This window comes from Talpa europaea, assembly GCF_964194135.1.
Source record: "Talpa europaea genome assembly, chromosome: 1".
Lineage (NCBI taxonomy): Eukaryota > Metazoa > Chordata > Mammalia > Eulipotyphla > Talpidae > Talpa > Talpa europaea.
In genome coordinates, this window is record NC_140073.1 from 143,658,356 (window position 1) to 143,673,681 (window position 15,326).

The 15,326-nt window shown below is 53.0% G+C and overlaps 1 protein-coding gene across 2 annotated transcripts in view; it reads right to left on the reverse strand.

Annotated features, from left to right (window-relative positions):
- Window positions 1-15,326, reverse strand: part of TNS1 (tensin 1) — a gene marked incomplete at its 5' end in the record, with an annotated part of 217,855 nt that overhangs the window by 169,830 nt on the left and 32,699 nt on the right. For both annotated transcript variants that reach the window (XM_084241657.1, XM_084241658.1), the window contains one exon: window positions 6,356-6,470. In XM_084241657.1, coding sequence (XP_084097783.1) covers window positions 6,356-6,470 — 115 coding nt within the window. The remainder of the gene's footprint in view (window positions 1-6,355; window positions 6,471-15,326) is intronic.

The following is a 15,326-nucleotide window of genomic DNA, read 5'->3' on the forward strand; positions in this document are numbered from 1 at the left end:
GAGGCAGGGAAAGGGAGCATAAGGATCCTTCCTGCAAGTTCTGCTCTCCTGTCTACCTACTTACCCACCCGGCTGCATGGAGACTGGCTGAAAGTGCAGATGCAGGTCACACAATAGCTGTGTGATCTAGAGCAAGTTACTTACCCACTCTGAGCCTTCATCTCCTCATCTGTAAAATGGGAGTAATAACAGCATTGACCTCGCAAGATTGTTGTGAGCATTAAATGAGTGTCTCTCTGGGCTTGGCACAGAGCATGCTCCATGCAAGGGTTAGCTGCTTTCAGCAGCATCTTCACCCCATTTGTCACGGTGGTTATTATACAGAACTCCCGTTTCCTTGTCAGGAGAGCCTGGGCTCCAGTCCTCTCTGCTGTCATCGCGCTCTGTGACCAAGTCACTCCCCGTCTCTGGGTCTCAGACTCCTGCTTGGAAACTGAGGCAGTCAGCTAGCAGACTCCAGGGGAGAAGGAGCTGTGCCCTCGACTCTTCAGCTGCTTCACCGTCTAAAATGCACAGACTTCTTTTCCTAGCTGAAATGCCTTTGGGGAAAGCAGGTCTCCCCAGCTCACTGGGGTCCCTATCACACCTGCCATCTCACACTCACTTGTCTGCCTCACCCTGAATGCCCTGGCATGTCCAACAGCTGGAACAGATGGTCTGCAGGCCACCTTCCAGCTTTGAAAGCCTGACCCCAGCCCATTCTCCATTTCCTCCATCACCTCCCGCGTCCCCCTCTAACCCAGAAAGTGGGTAACCCAGGTTCCAATCCTGAACATGCCCCAGAAACTGCTGAGGAAACCCCTGGCCTGTTGCTGACAGGGCACCATCCACAAGGTGCTGTTTGTCATCTGAGGGGGAATAAGGGCATGAAAACCCCACATCCTACTCCTGGAGATCGGTCAGGAGCCCGAGTTCCCCCGCACACATCCCAGTATCAGCCCTGAGCTGGCCGTGACTTGTCCCCACAAGAGGCTGGAAATCACAGACCCACCAGCAATCGCCTCTTAAAGCCAGTGACCCTGCGAGCTGAAGTCCCCAGGGGAGTGACCTAGTCCACGCAAAGTGCCATGGAGGGCCCAGGGGCCCCATCTTCCCAGGGTGGCAACACTGCCCCCACATAGCGGTGTGGCCTGTGGCCCCAGAGGGAGCTAAAGAGCCGGAGTGAAGTGTATTCCATAGGTCACCTGCTGGGGTGGAGAACTGCACCCCCAATCCCAGCCAGGGGCCAGCTCCCGCCTCCCTGGGCTGCCCGAACTCTGTCCTGGGGTGGCTTCCTGCCTCTCGGGAACACAGGAAGCCGACATTGTTGGGATCTAAATGGCCTTTTCCTCCTGGCCTCGGGTCGGAAAATGAGCACATAGTCTCGGTGTGCACCTGACCCCAGCGGTAACTACCCGCAGGACTGGCTGGCTTCAACGTCCCCTGCTGGCCAAGACCAGCCGGTGCCCCACAAGGCCACGCAGCCCCGCCCCGCCCCGCTCATCTCCATGGCTTGGCCTGGAGGTGTGTGATGGTTTGTATTATGTGTCAACCTGGGTAGGCCATGGTACTAGATACCTGTTCAACATTATTCTGGATGTTTTTGTGAGGGGGCTCAGTGGATGAGATAAACATGAAATCAGCAGACTTTGAGTGAAGCATGTTACCTTCCCTAATGTGAGCGGGCCTGATCCAGTTAGTTCAAGTCCTCCATAGGACACAGACTGACTTCCCCAAGCAAGAAGGAAATCTGCCAGCAAATCAGTGTTGAACTTGACCTGTAATTCTTCCCTCGTTCTTCATTTTGTGGCTTAACCTGTAGATTTTGAACTTGCTAACCCTCCACAATCACAGCAGCCAGTTCCTTAAAATAAACTATCCATCTACTCTTCCATCCATCCCCCAACCCTATTCGTTCACCCCCACCCTGTTAGTTCCCCCCCATCCTGTTAGTTCTATTTCTCTGGAGAACCCTGACTAAAATGAGGCATCTCAAGAATGGCTGGTGGGGAGGGAGAGGAGAACAGTTACAAAGTGGCTCTGAAACCTTCTGAACAAGAAGAAACCTAGATGCTCTCATGGTTTTCAAACTTTGATTTTTGCAAAGTCCTCATCTGATGGGCTCTTGTGTGGAGTTTCAGTGACACTGGTGAACATTTCTTGAGTGCTCACTAAGCCAAGCTCTGAGCAGTTACGGATTTTCTTTAATCTCTGCAGAAACCCCAGGAAGGGGGTGAGTTGGGAATCCCATCTTAAAGATGAGGTGATTGAGGCACAGAGAGGGAAGTAATCTGCCTATGGTCTCACTAGGAAAGAGGGAGACCTAGGATTTGAACCCCGGATGACTGACCCAAATACAAACCCCCACCCCATCCAGCTTTCTGATATTTTTAACCCCTAAAACTAGAGCTGTTTTGACTAGAAGTGTTCCAGAGCCCCAGTCCCTTATGCCTCCCCTTAGTTGCCCTCTTAGAGCCCTAAAGCACTTCAAAAAGTAATGTACAGCTCCCTTGGAACAGTTTAGAACCTCTGATCTAGTCCAACCCCTCATTTAGAGGAGAAAGCAGGTCAAGAGAAGTGTCTTACCCAAGACTACAATGTCAGTGGCAAGTCAGGACTAGAAACTCAGCTCTTCACACTCTTAAGAGGCTGCTTCTAATGACCCCAAGGAGGTCTACAGACACGGCAGAAGCTGGGGTTCCCAGTGAAACAACAGAGGAGGAAGAGCTCTCCTGAAACAAGTTTTCCCAAAATCTAAGCAACAAAGGCTTCTGGATGGGCTTGTCTCAATGAGAGCTGAATTGTGGTACCTGGCTGCACCCCACTCTAGGGAATCTGCAGATGATCTACCTCCCAGTCCAATCGAGGTACTTTGGAGGGATGTGGTCTAAGCCTGGCTCCCGATCCAGGCCAAAGAGCAGCCTCTATCTCCCTGTGGGTTTCATCCTACAGGATGCTAGGGTCCTTGGACAAGAAAACCTGCTGTTTAAACTGAGGAACTCCTACATATCCCTCAAGACCCAGCCTGCATATGCCTTCCCTGCTACAGCCTGAAAGGAACATTTCTGCTGAGTCAGAGACAGCCTTTCGCACACGCCTCTGTGTCAGCTTTGTTGCCATGTGCTAGGTGATGGCATATCTGCCTTCCCGGGTCAGAGGCCAGGTCTTGGCACTGGTACCTGGCACACCTCCACCAGAGAAGGGTTCTGCCCTTGATTGTCAGATGGCTGCATGGGTGCATGAAGGAGGTGAAGCAGCAGCCTTCACTGAGATGGCTATCAGCCTTTACAGACTCCAACAAGGGAATTTTCTGGGTCTTCCCACTGTCTGGGCCTCAGTGAGCATTCTCCATCCAACCCTTTACCTATTGATGAGGAAACAGAGGCCTGAACAGTGAAGTGCCTTATCTGAGGTCATACAGCCTGTGAACGGCAGGACTAGAAAGATCCCAGGTCCCCCTGGCTTCTTCACCCATGTCTCATCCATCTCTGTCCCCCTCACAGGGAGCTTAGTCCCTGACACTGACACACTTAGTCACAGCCATACACAGAACCTCAGTGATCCTCACCATAACCTCGGAGAGATTCAGAAGAGGGTGCATTGTTACCCCACGGTGTACAGGAGGAGGCAGGCTCGGCAGAGCAGAAGACTGGCTGGCAGCCTCTTGCCTGGCTGTCTGTTACCCCCCATCACTTTTGTTTGTCTTTGAATTTCCTGAAACCAGGACTAGACCCCATGTTCCTTGACTCCCTTCCCCACTCCATCCCCTTCTACCTGGTTATATTAAACAGTGGGATGCAGGAGAGTAGGGGTGGACGGACGGGCCATCCAAGCCATAGGGCAGAGCAGCCCCAGGGAGACAACAGGGACAAGTGCCCGTCCATCAAGATCGATCTAGGAAGCGTCCTCACTGCTCCTGCCTCCAGCAGATGTGGCCTTGAGGCCTGGGGAGACTGTGAATTCAGAGCCTTGACATTTCCTACACCCACCCCACCTATCATCTCCAGCGTGAATCCAGAGGGTCATGTTGTGGCCCAAGACTGAAGACTGGAGGAGAAGCGGAGAGCAAACCTTTTGGGTTGGGCTTGGAGAATGAAGTCCACAGCTGGCCCTCAGCAAGGACCAACCTGTACAGCCATACCTGGTGGTGATGGGTGAGTAGATGGTGGATGAGTGGGTGGAGGTTAGATGTATGGGTGAATGGGCAGAGGGAGGATGGATGGATGGAGGGAGGGAGAGAGGGAGGGAGAGATGGCTGATGGGTGGGTGGGTAGGGCAGTCTGTCCACCTCATGTCACCACAACTTCCTGGCTCCAAAGCACAGTGAGTCGGTCCACTCCTGCATCTTCCACCAATGAGCCCATGACCCAAACACTGCCTGCAGGGTTAGTGACCCTAACCCTCTCACAGAGGATGCCCACGCTTCCTGTAGAGCCAGGAGTCTTCTGTGTCCTCCCTGTTGGGCCTAGCCCTTAGGCCTTCCATGGCCCAGTCCTGACACCTGGTGGTGCCTCCAGAGGGTGACCCAGGTCTTCCCTCTTCTCACCAACTCAGCTAGAGCCACCAAACCAGCCTGGCCACCCACTGGCCACCTGCCCCCCACACAGGTTACGACTGGCAGGGCCAGGTTCTGAAACAAACTGGGAGAAGCCAGGGTCATCTCAGCTGACCTTGGGAAACTTCCATTCACATGGGTCAAATCCCCTCCTGAGCCCTGGTCCTCAAGCCATGCTGACCGGTGAATTTAGGGCATCACCGACTATTTGGCCAGAGATGTGCCCATGGTCACACAGCACGTGTCCCGGACTTCCTTCCACCCCCATCCCCTTGCTGCCCACACTTAGAGGGGCCCAGGGTGTCACCGGGGTGAAGGGAAGCCACACGTGAAAGGAACTGGGGTGAGATCCAGGACCAACGGAGCACAGCTAGTGGGGTGAGGGTGGGATGATTCACACAAAATGCAAAAGCCCCCCTTGGCAACTCCTCCCTGACTTTCCAGCCCTAAAGCACCACCGGTTCCAGCCAGTATTCTTGGGAGGAGCGCGACACCGTGTGGCTGGTTTGGGAATGGCGAAAGCTGCTACCGGCTCCCTAAAAGCTGGCTGGGTGTCCCAGCCCTTCAGTTAAGGACCACACTCCTCCACCCTTTGCCCATAAAAGGCCTTACCAGGAACAACACACACACACACATGCACACGCACACGCGGGCACGCACCATCCCTCTCTAACCTGCAACGCCCAGCTGAAACTGAAAAGGGGAGAGTCCAGGTGGAACCACGTGAGCAAAGGCTCCAGGGCAAGCAAGAGCCCAGCCCATGTGGCATATCTGACATACTTGGCATAGTTGGGAAGTCTGTGAGGTGCAGCTGGTCTGAGTATGAACTTGGGGTGTTGGGGGGAGATGAGGCAGAGCTGGCAAGAGATGGATCCCGCCAGGCTCTGCAGCCACAGGAAGGGGTCTGTCATTGTTTAGAGGGTAGTGAGGGCTGCTGAGCTTTTCCCCGGGAACCAACACAACCAGCTCTCCACGGAGGCTGGCTGGAAGCTGGTGCAGAGTGTGGTAGGAGAGGGCAGGGCAGGAAATGAGAGGTGAATGGGACTGAAGTCCACCCAGGTGGAAGATATCAAGAGGCTGAGTGGATTACAAAAGGGTTCAGCAACTTAATCTGTGGGGGGGCACCCCGGTGATCAATGGCAGATGGAGGTGAGGAGAGGGAAGCCCCTGGCAGAGCAGTTGGGTGGATGATGGTGTCAGTCACCCTAATGGTGATAGCCAAAGCCCAGGCTGTTGGAGACCAAGTGAGAACAGATAGTAAAAGCCCCACAGCCAGCAGCCTGCATCTGCCCTGAGTCCTCTTAACCTCAGTTCTAAGCAGCCACAAGGGGAGGCCTGTGGCTTGGCGCCTTGGCAGTAGTGCCAGGGCCAGACACACGCCACTCACATAACTTCCACGTGCCAGGCACACCACCTCCACATGCTAGTCACACCCACTCACATGCCATCTACACGCAACCCACACATCTGCACACCATCCACATGCCCTCCACATGCCAGCCACACACCAGCCACATGTCCCCACGAATTATCCATACACATTCCATGTGCCATTCACATGCCATCTGCATCCAGTCACATAACCTTGTCACACCATCCACATACAAGCCACCTGCCATTTCCCTTACCGGCCACGTGCTACCCCTACACCCCATATGCTTGCTATTCGGTGTGTTCGGCATCCCCTCCCAGATGAGAACCAGGCACCAGGTCAGGACTCCAAGGACGTCGGTAAAGCTAAGCCCCAGCTTACCCAGGCCTTGGGCCATCTCAGTACTGTGCAGACACACCCCACTCCCCAGGGCCCCATCACCGTCTCACCTTTGCAGGTACAGCCCTCCCGCGTGATGACCTGCCGGCAGATACCACAGGGCTTCACCTTCTTGAAGGTCTTCACCTTGAAATGGTGAGTCTTGGGGGCCTCCAGGTCTTCTGGCTATGGGAGGGGAGGCACAGTAATCAGTCCTGGGCAGAAGGCTGGGGGGTCAGGAGTTGAGGTCTGGGGGAGATGGAGGTAATGGCCAGGGAAAGGAGAGGGGAGAGCCCCTTCCAATGTGAAGGACCTGCACCCACTTCTGGAAGAAGGTGCCCAGGGAGAGAAAGCCGTGGCTGCCACCCAGAATCCTAGACTTAGGTGGGGTGAGCACATGGGGCCCTGACAACTGGAGACCCCAGCATCTGGAGATCACAGTCCTTCCCTTAGTTGCTTAATCATTTTTTTTTTCTATTTACCTTATTAGAAAGGCACACAGCACAGTTCTCCAGAAGAACTTCCTAGTGGCTGTCCCAGGCAATATCCCCCGAGGTAAATATCACTGTTACTTCTGTCACCAAAGATTTCTTGTGTCAGATTTCTTCACTTTATATAAATGGAATCATAGAGGATACACTACCCTCAAGACAAATCAGACATGCTCTGTGTCTGGCCTCTTTCATGCCTCACTGATTTGTGAGATTTATTCACAAGCTGGCATGGATCTGTAGCTTCTTCCTTTTAATCACTGCATAGTATTCCATCATTTGAATGCAGCAAATTCACTTATCTATCTGCTATTGATAGTTCTTGCTGTTTTTACCCATATCCCCAGGATGTCGTGTCCCTCAATTCTCTCACCCTCACTAGCACCCCCTGCTTCACCCCAAAAGATTCCCCCCATCTTTATTTTTATATGCTATCCTTTGCATTATGAAAAATATTGATATGTTAAATATAGTCAAGGGTTGCTTAATGACACTTCGGTCAATGATGGACTATATGCTCGATGGTGACCCACTATGCTATCCCATCTAGCCTAGGTGTGTAGTAACTACACCGTGTAGGTTTGTGTAATTACTCTTTAAATGTTCATATAGCCAAGCTGTCTAAGGAGGCAGTTCTCAGAACATATTCCATCCTTAACAGATGCATGATTGTATTGTTTTTTTGCAAGCACAGCATCCACAAAATGAGAGATAGGCTGGTAGTCCAAGCCTTGCTGGTATCTGATCTGCCATGAGCCCCACCATGACTCACCAAGCAACTAGTACCTCGTGCCTCAGTTTCTCCCTCCTGATAGCTCAAGGTTGGGCACCACACCCAACCTTGGGCTCTGTCATATTCTGACAGCCTTCCCACATGGGGGACACACTCCAAGCCACAAAGTTCTGCACCCACAATGCTTAGGACCACCCTCCCACCTGTAGGCCAGGTGTACAGGCTGCGAGTTCGCAGTTCAGTGGACTCCCCAAGGAAGTTATCCCCTGCCCGCAGGCACCATTCCTCGCCAAGGTCCCCACCCTGGGCTTTAACCTGATTTACTTGCAGGCTCCAGCAGTAGTAGGAGCCAGCAAGGCCCAGGTGAAGGCCGCTGCTGTCCACCCCCCCACCCAAGCACAGAGTTTTCTGACACCTCTCCGCATACACGTGGCCACAGAGACACAGCACAGACCATGCCGTTCTGGGGAGATGGTTGTGCCCTTCCCAGTTCCCCACCTTGGCCCCTGCTTCAGGGGGCCTCCCAGCTCTGGAATGGGGGTAGCGCGAGGGCAACTTGTGTGTACAGAGGAGGGAGGGAGGGCAGTGTCCCACAAACCCAGTGTGCCTGAGACTCTTAACCAAAGACATGCCATGATGAGTCCTGGGAAAAAAAGACTGAGCCACAGAGAAGAAAACAGACAAAATGAGAGAAAGTCAGAGGGACAAAGAAGCAAGGACGGGGGAGAGATACAGAAAAAAGCAACTGAGAGTCAGACAGAGGAAAAAAAGAGAAGCAAGATAAAAACAGAGACAAAGAAAGACCGAGACCAACAAGCACACACAGAGAATGAGAGATTAGATAGAAACTCACAGAGACTAAAAAAGGGAACCGGAGAATCAAAGAGGGACAGACAGACAAAAGGACACAGGCGCCAGCTTGAAAAGGCCCCCAAAGGCTAAATCTTGGAAGATCTGTACTTCAAAATACATCATGATAGTACCGGCTTAATGAGCCCATACTGACATGTGAAATAAGGGAATAAATTGAAAGTTCGAGAAGGAACAGAATATTTACCAGTCTCAAAGCGCCTCCATATCGTATTTTTAAATGACAAAGGGGGAAAAGTAACTTCTCCTGGCAGACTCCGCTGTAATCAAGGGCTCCCATCAGCACCACCAGTAATGCGATAAATGGAAATGCTGGGCCGCGGAGGGGATGCGCTGAGAACAGAACTCCGTTCCTGAGGATTCCTGCCAAAGAGGCGCAGTGGACTCTAATCACGAGAAACTTCAGGCCGACCCACATTGAAGCGCAGTCTGCGGATAAATGGCGCGTCGTCTTCACAAGAGACCAGTCAGGAAGGTCAAGGAAAGACCAAGACATCCTGACAGGAGGCTAAAGGGATATGACGACCAACTGGGGTCCGGGAATGGGGAGCCAGTCATGTGTCGGCGTCAGTTTCCCATGTTGATCATGCGTTGGATGAAATGGGAGAACATATTTGGGGTGAAAAATATTTGGGGTGGAGAGTGGGGCTTTACTCTCAAAGAGTTCAGGGGAAAACATTTTTGCACTGTATGTGCAACTTTTCTGAAGCTTTAGATAGTCTCAAATTCAAAAGGCAGAGAGAAGGAGAAGATGGGGTGACCGGAGGGGCTATGAGGAAGCAGGGCAGAGGTGCAGCGAGCCAAGGGCCCAGGAGGAGGTAGAGGTGCCCGGAGCCCAGCAGTGGCCCCTAGTGGCTAGGCCGGGCAGCAGGGCCCCGGGTCTGACATTCCAGAGAGCCAGGTTCCAGAAGCTGTGTTTCCAGTTCCAGCTGGGGGTAGGCGCAGGCACTGATCAGCTCTATCCTTCACTAGGGTCCTCCACCCCACAGGGAAGGTTAGGTGGGTGCCCTTCGTCCCTAGGCCTCATCGCCCTTTGTCCCATCTCAGCCCCTGGCTGGCAGCCTTGCGGTGATCTCTGTCACAGATATTCTGGGGAGGGACCCAGCCCAATGTCAACAGCAGACTCAGGGAGGAAGGAAGAACAGGAAGAGAACTTGGGGCTCAATTTCAGAGCCGCCTAAGGAAGTGGACAGCAGGTCCTCAGTCTCTGCACCCCGCCCCCCAGCCTGCCTTTCCTACCCACTATGTTAACCCAAACTCTCCATTCCAGCTTATCCCCCAGACTTCTTCACTGCCCCAAATCCAGCCTAACCTTCCCCCAAATCCAACCTTCACCCAATGCCCAGGGAAGGAAACCTCCTCCCTAAGCATACTTGGGGCAGTGGAGTTGTGACAGGGTGGTCCCCAGGAAAGGGGGAGGTTCGAGATTCCCTGCCCTACCCAAATGGAGGGTGGAGCTGAGCAGAGAGAGAAGAAGCTGCAGAGGAGACTGAGGAAGGAAGGAAGCAGGATGGAGCCAGGAGACCTGGAGGAGGCGCATGGAGCCTAGAGACGTGAAGAAACTGCGCTTGTCTTTTGGTCGTGGACTGGGTGACACAGATGTGGGTGAGACCCTTGGGGAGGTGACAGTGGCAGCTTTTATCTTAATTTTGATTTTGCTCTTTTCCTTCTGGGCTTGTCTGATTGCTTCTGACCCTTTTCAGTGGGTCCCCACTGGAAGGTGCTTTAGAACTATGGCAGGCTTCAAGGCCTTGCTCTGGGCCAATCCTGCTTGGATGGACTTTTACCCACGAGGGGACGGGTAACTTTGGGTGCTTGATTTAGAAACTAGATTCTTTGCCTTTCTGTATTGTTCCCTAATTGTATTAAAGTTCCTTCCCATTAAAGTCTCATATGTTTTGTGTTGATGCAATGGATGGCAAAACCCATTTAGAGAAGGCAGGTTTTGGGGGCTCTGGGGTGTATCTCTCCCTGCCCTGTAACAGAGTCACCAGAACAAAAAAATAAAGTTCTGGCTGCTCAGTGAACAAATGGGGAGCAGGCAGGAACTTCCAGACTGACAAGTGGATGCCCAGGCTTCTCCCCTAAGCCCTGGTTTGCCAGCCCTCAATGCCTAGCCTCATAAAATCTGTGTTTACAGAACCTCTTCCCCCGTGGTCTTGGGGAGCAGGGGTAGGGTGGCAGACTGCTCTCTGGCCTCTCCCCATCTCTCTAAAGCAGCGCCCAGCAAGCACCCCAGCATGACCCCTGGCCCCCTCCACCACCCTGCCCTGGCTCTCTGAGGAGTGGGAGTTAGGCTCTACTCCCTCAACTGTTGGCTTTGAAAACATCAATGGCCTTCTCTGGTTTTGCAGTCCCCAAATGAAAATGGGGTTTGGACCAGACAGTCTGGGTGTAGAAAGAATAGGGAGACAATGGAACACTTTGAGATGAAGGGTCTGAGGGCGTGGGGAGTAGACTTGAGAGTGGCTACAGAGAGCAGGATGTCTAATGTACATCACCTCTTCATGGGAGGCTGGGGGACCCCCATGGGAGTGAGGACACCAGTCTGGTCAGCCCCCAGGCAAGTGGCCCCAGCTGTGACATCAACTCTGCTGCACTGGCCTCCCCTACTCTACATCAGGGTAACTGGTGCACTTGGCAGGTCACCCACACAGGCCTGAATGTCTCCTCAGGCAATGGTGGAGAAAGTCTTGGGTGGGGGAGGTCAAGTCTATCTTCAAGACCTGAAGGAGCTCATCACTGAAAGCGAGGCCCCATGCCATCTGCAACGAGTCTGCATGCAAAGCAAAATCCAGCAGGCAGAAGCTGCAAGGAAGCACAGCCAGACTTGACAGGGAGCAACAACTTCTCAACAATCAACAATCAGATGTTAAAACCCTACAAAGGGGCCTCCCCTGGGGGCACAGTGGTTGAGCACCAGCTGCGAAGCTGCCTGCAGCCTCTGCAGCGCTGGTTCGAACCCAGCCTGCCAGCGAGGGTCCCACATGGCACGACAGTCCTCTCCTGTCTTGCCTGCGGCTCCTCTCAGCAGTGTACTTCGTCAGTCTGCCTGTTCTGTTCCCCCCTCTGGCTCTGGTGAATTCTCTCACCCTCCCGTGCTTCTGACTGTACCCAGTGCTTGTATAAATAAATAAATCTTTAAAAAAAAAAAAACAAGTGGCTCTGCAGGCGCAGGCAGAGGGGATGGCGGAGCCCAGTGTTGGTCAAGGGCAACGGCTTGTTATGACAAGGATTGTCATTTTCCTGACAAGTGGCAGACAGCCTTGAATGGCAGACAGCCTTGCAAAGCACACCCAGCCCTCCCTGCCTGGATCAGTTCCTAATGGGCCAAGGGGCTGGGAGCTCAGAGGGGGCATAGCCGCAGGAGGAGCTGCCTGCTCTCTCCAACACCCACCTCCCTCGAGAACCAGAGTCAGAGAAAAGCGAAGGGGTCATTCTTCCCCATCCTGCAAGCCCAGAGCTCCAGTCCAGCGACCAGCCCATCCAGCATCTGAGGGCTTTCCTGGCCCTCAGGGACATCCTCTCCCTCCCACCCTTCATTGAGCCAAGCCAGCCTGCCAGCTACTTGTCCCGGCCAGAGGGGTGTGGCGCATCTGACTTGGACAGCCTCGGTCGAATCCTTGGCTCTAGGATGGGAAAGTCTGTTTGTTGGTTCCTCCCTGCCCTGTGGGGTCAGAGTGGGATGGGGGAGATGATGAAAAGGAATGATAACCCTAGGGGTCCTCCTGTTCCTAAACGCCTGTCCCCTCCCCAAGAAACTTCCCCAGAGCCCTAGATGATGCTTCCAGAGGGCGGAAGCCCACCAGCCAGGAAGTCTTGGGACAGCAAGTCTCCAAGTTGCAGACCCAGAACAGAGCTAGAGGCCAGTCGGCTCTCCCTGCCTCCTCACCTTGTACCCCTCCAAGTCTCCTCGCATGGAGGCTGCGGGGCCAGGCTCTGGTTGGCATCAGAGCTTATTCCTACTCCCACAGAGCTGCAGGCTGGCTGTGGGAGTCCCTTGGACACCTCAAATAAATGCAGTTTCCCCACCTCACCTTCACAATCAGACCAAAGCATACCCTCCCCAATCCCCCAGCCAGTTTATGGCCTGACCACGTTCTTGGTCGCCCCAGTTGGAAAACTCTGAGTCACTCAACTCCTCCCTGCCCTCCACCTTCCGATCCAACCAGTTACCAGACTCTAAATTCTGCTCTGAACACGAGTGGCCTTCCTTGGCTTTTTAACCTGCCGCCTTTGCCATGTTGGAGGCCTTGGCATTGCTGCCTAGGGTTATTCCAACAGTCTTCTGGGACCCCTCCCCACCACAGCCACTAGGGAGTGCAGTTCTCCGGGGTCACTGTCACCCCCACTCAACCCAAAATGCTCTCATTCCATTCCAGGCAACCACAACAGAACCCGTACTCCCTCCAGCCAATGGGAAGTAGGCTAGGTGCATGCCCAGACCCCCTGCCATCTCACTCCCCACTCCAGAACCTGCCCTGCAGGCACCTCTGAGCCTCTGAGCTTCTACCCTGCCCTTCCTTCTCCCCAGAATGTCTTCCTCCCTCAGGCTCCCCAGCTTGTCAAGTCTCTAGGTATCCCTGACAGGCTCATTCAAGCCTTACTCTCTCTGGAGACCTTCCAGATACCAACCCCCTCACCCTGTCCCCAACACTTTTTTTTTTTTTTTTGAAAAGTTTAAAAGCGGGCCTCCCTGGTGGCGCAGGCAGTTCTATCCCGGCTGGGCAGGCAAGAATCCCACATAGCAAGGCAGACCTCTCCTGTCTCGCCCGCTGCTCCCCTCAACAGTGTATTTCGTCAGTCTGCCTGTTCTGTTCCCCGCTCTGTCTCTGGTGAATCCTCTCACCCTCCCGCACATCTGGCCTGTACCTCCATTCTTGTATAAATAAATAAATCTTTTTTAAAAATTAAATAAAAAAAAAGTTTAAAAGCTCCAGAAAACACTGAACATGCACATGCCCCTCACCAGTTGCTAACATTTTGCCACCTTTGCTCTTTCTCTGCCGTGGCCCTGACATGACCACGATATCATCACCACACTGGGGAAACGCGACATCAGTACAAGATCATCTACTATTTCCTTCTGGCCTCAGTAACATGCATTCTGCTGGGTCTTTGTTTTTATTTTGGATTCAGGATCCAATCAAGATGCTGCATTACATTTAACTGCTGGCTCTCATTCATCTTTAATCCAGACACTTCATCCCGCCTTTTGTTTCTCTTTCATGGCCTTAAGGTTTTTTTAAGAATCTGGGCCAATTGTTTTGCAGAATATCCCTTCATCCGGATTTGTTTATTCATTTCCTCACGATTAGATTCAGCTGAGCACCCCAAGTGTCCTGTGCCCCTCATGGCATTCTGCCATATGTTTGGTCACTGCTCCACCACATTTTAGCTCAGTGGCCTCTGTCTGCCTCACTTGACTAACCTATTAAATGGGCTAGTAACAGTAACTCCCACCTGTGGTTGCGCGGATCAGCCGGGACAAAGCCTGTACAGCACCATACCAGCACCTGGCACGGAGCAAGTGCTCACTAGACGTGGGCTGTGATTCATGCTGTGGTTCCTTTTTGTGTACTGGACCAGCCCCCCAGGAGGCCTGGGTCTACACATATCCCCTCCCTCCCTGTCTATGTCCCAGCACAGCATCTCACCAAAGCAAATCTGAAGGAGCAAAGTGAATGGAGCTTCTGCCTGGCCTCAGTTCCCTCTGCCCACTCCCACTGAGCAACCCTCAGGAAAGAGAACCTGGTCACCCCATTCAGGACCCTCAGATGCAGGTGTTACATCACCTAGCTGAGCAGAAAGCTCCTTGACTATGGGGAGCCCTGGGTCTCCCCAAGAGGGAAGAAGAAGAGAGCAGTTTTACTGAGCTCCTCTCCAGTTTCCAGGGATCCTGCAAAGCCCTGGGCCATCTCTGGCAGCCCTCAGCCTGCCCCATTCTGAGCTGGTGGCTCTCTCTCCATCAGCCTGCCTCTTACCCCCATGAGTCTTCTTCACCTTCTGTGCCCTCTGCCATAGTCATAGTGAGTTCAAATAAAGTTGTTGGACAAAAACATGCAGGGAACGACAGTGAAGCTCAGTATCTCACCCACCACTGAGCAGAGCCAGATGGTAACGGGCAGGTGGACTCAAGAGGTCCAGGTCTAACCACTGTGGTGCCACCTGCCTGCATGCCCAGGGCCTGCATGCCCAGGGCCTGCATGCCACTGTCACAGCACATCCAACTCCAATTCACTGCGAGGCCCTGACAATGTCCCATCACATAAGAAGAGCTACAATTTCTTGAGCTCCTACTATGGGAGATATACTATTCTAAATGCATACATGTGTTAGTTCATGTAAAACTGAACAATTCTGTAGGTAGGTAGGGAGACTGAGGCACAGAGTTGTGAAGCTACCTGCTGAAGATCATACAGCCACCAAAACGGCAAGGCTAGGCTCATACTCAGGCGCTGCACTCCACCTACACCATCCTCCTCTGAACAGTGTGTAAAAAAGGTGCAGTATTTCTCCCTGATTTTACACCTCAAGCATTATTTTGAAAAAGTTTGCAAATGGAATCTTTCAGATCCTGGACAGTCTCATGCATCCCAGTCTAACTTTCAAACCCATGGTCAGGAGGCCCTAGGTGGCCAACCCTTCCAGGTGAACAAAACTCCAGGGAGAACAAGTTCTGGGCCATGGGTTCAGACACAGGGCCTGCATGGCTGGAACTACACCCAGTAATCTGGGGGCTCACAAGGACCCTTCAGACAAAAATGTGTGTACTTAGCCCTGGGAGGGTCAGTGGCTCCAGGAAAGAGAACACTTCATTGCCTACAGCTGGAAGTGGCCTCAAAGAATAATATCCAAACTTCTGTGAGGTCCAGAAAAGTCCAGCAACCAGCCTGAAGCCACATGACATACTCAGGGCAGGGCCAGGGCTGCACTTGGCCCCCAGCC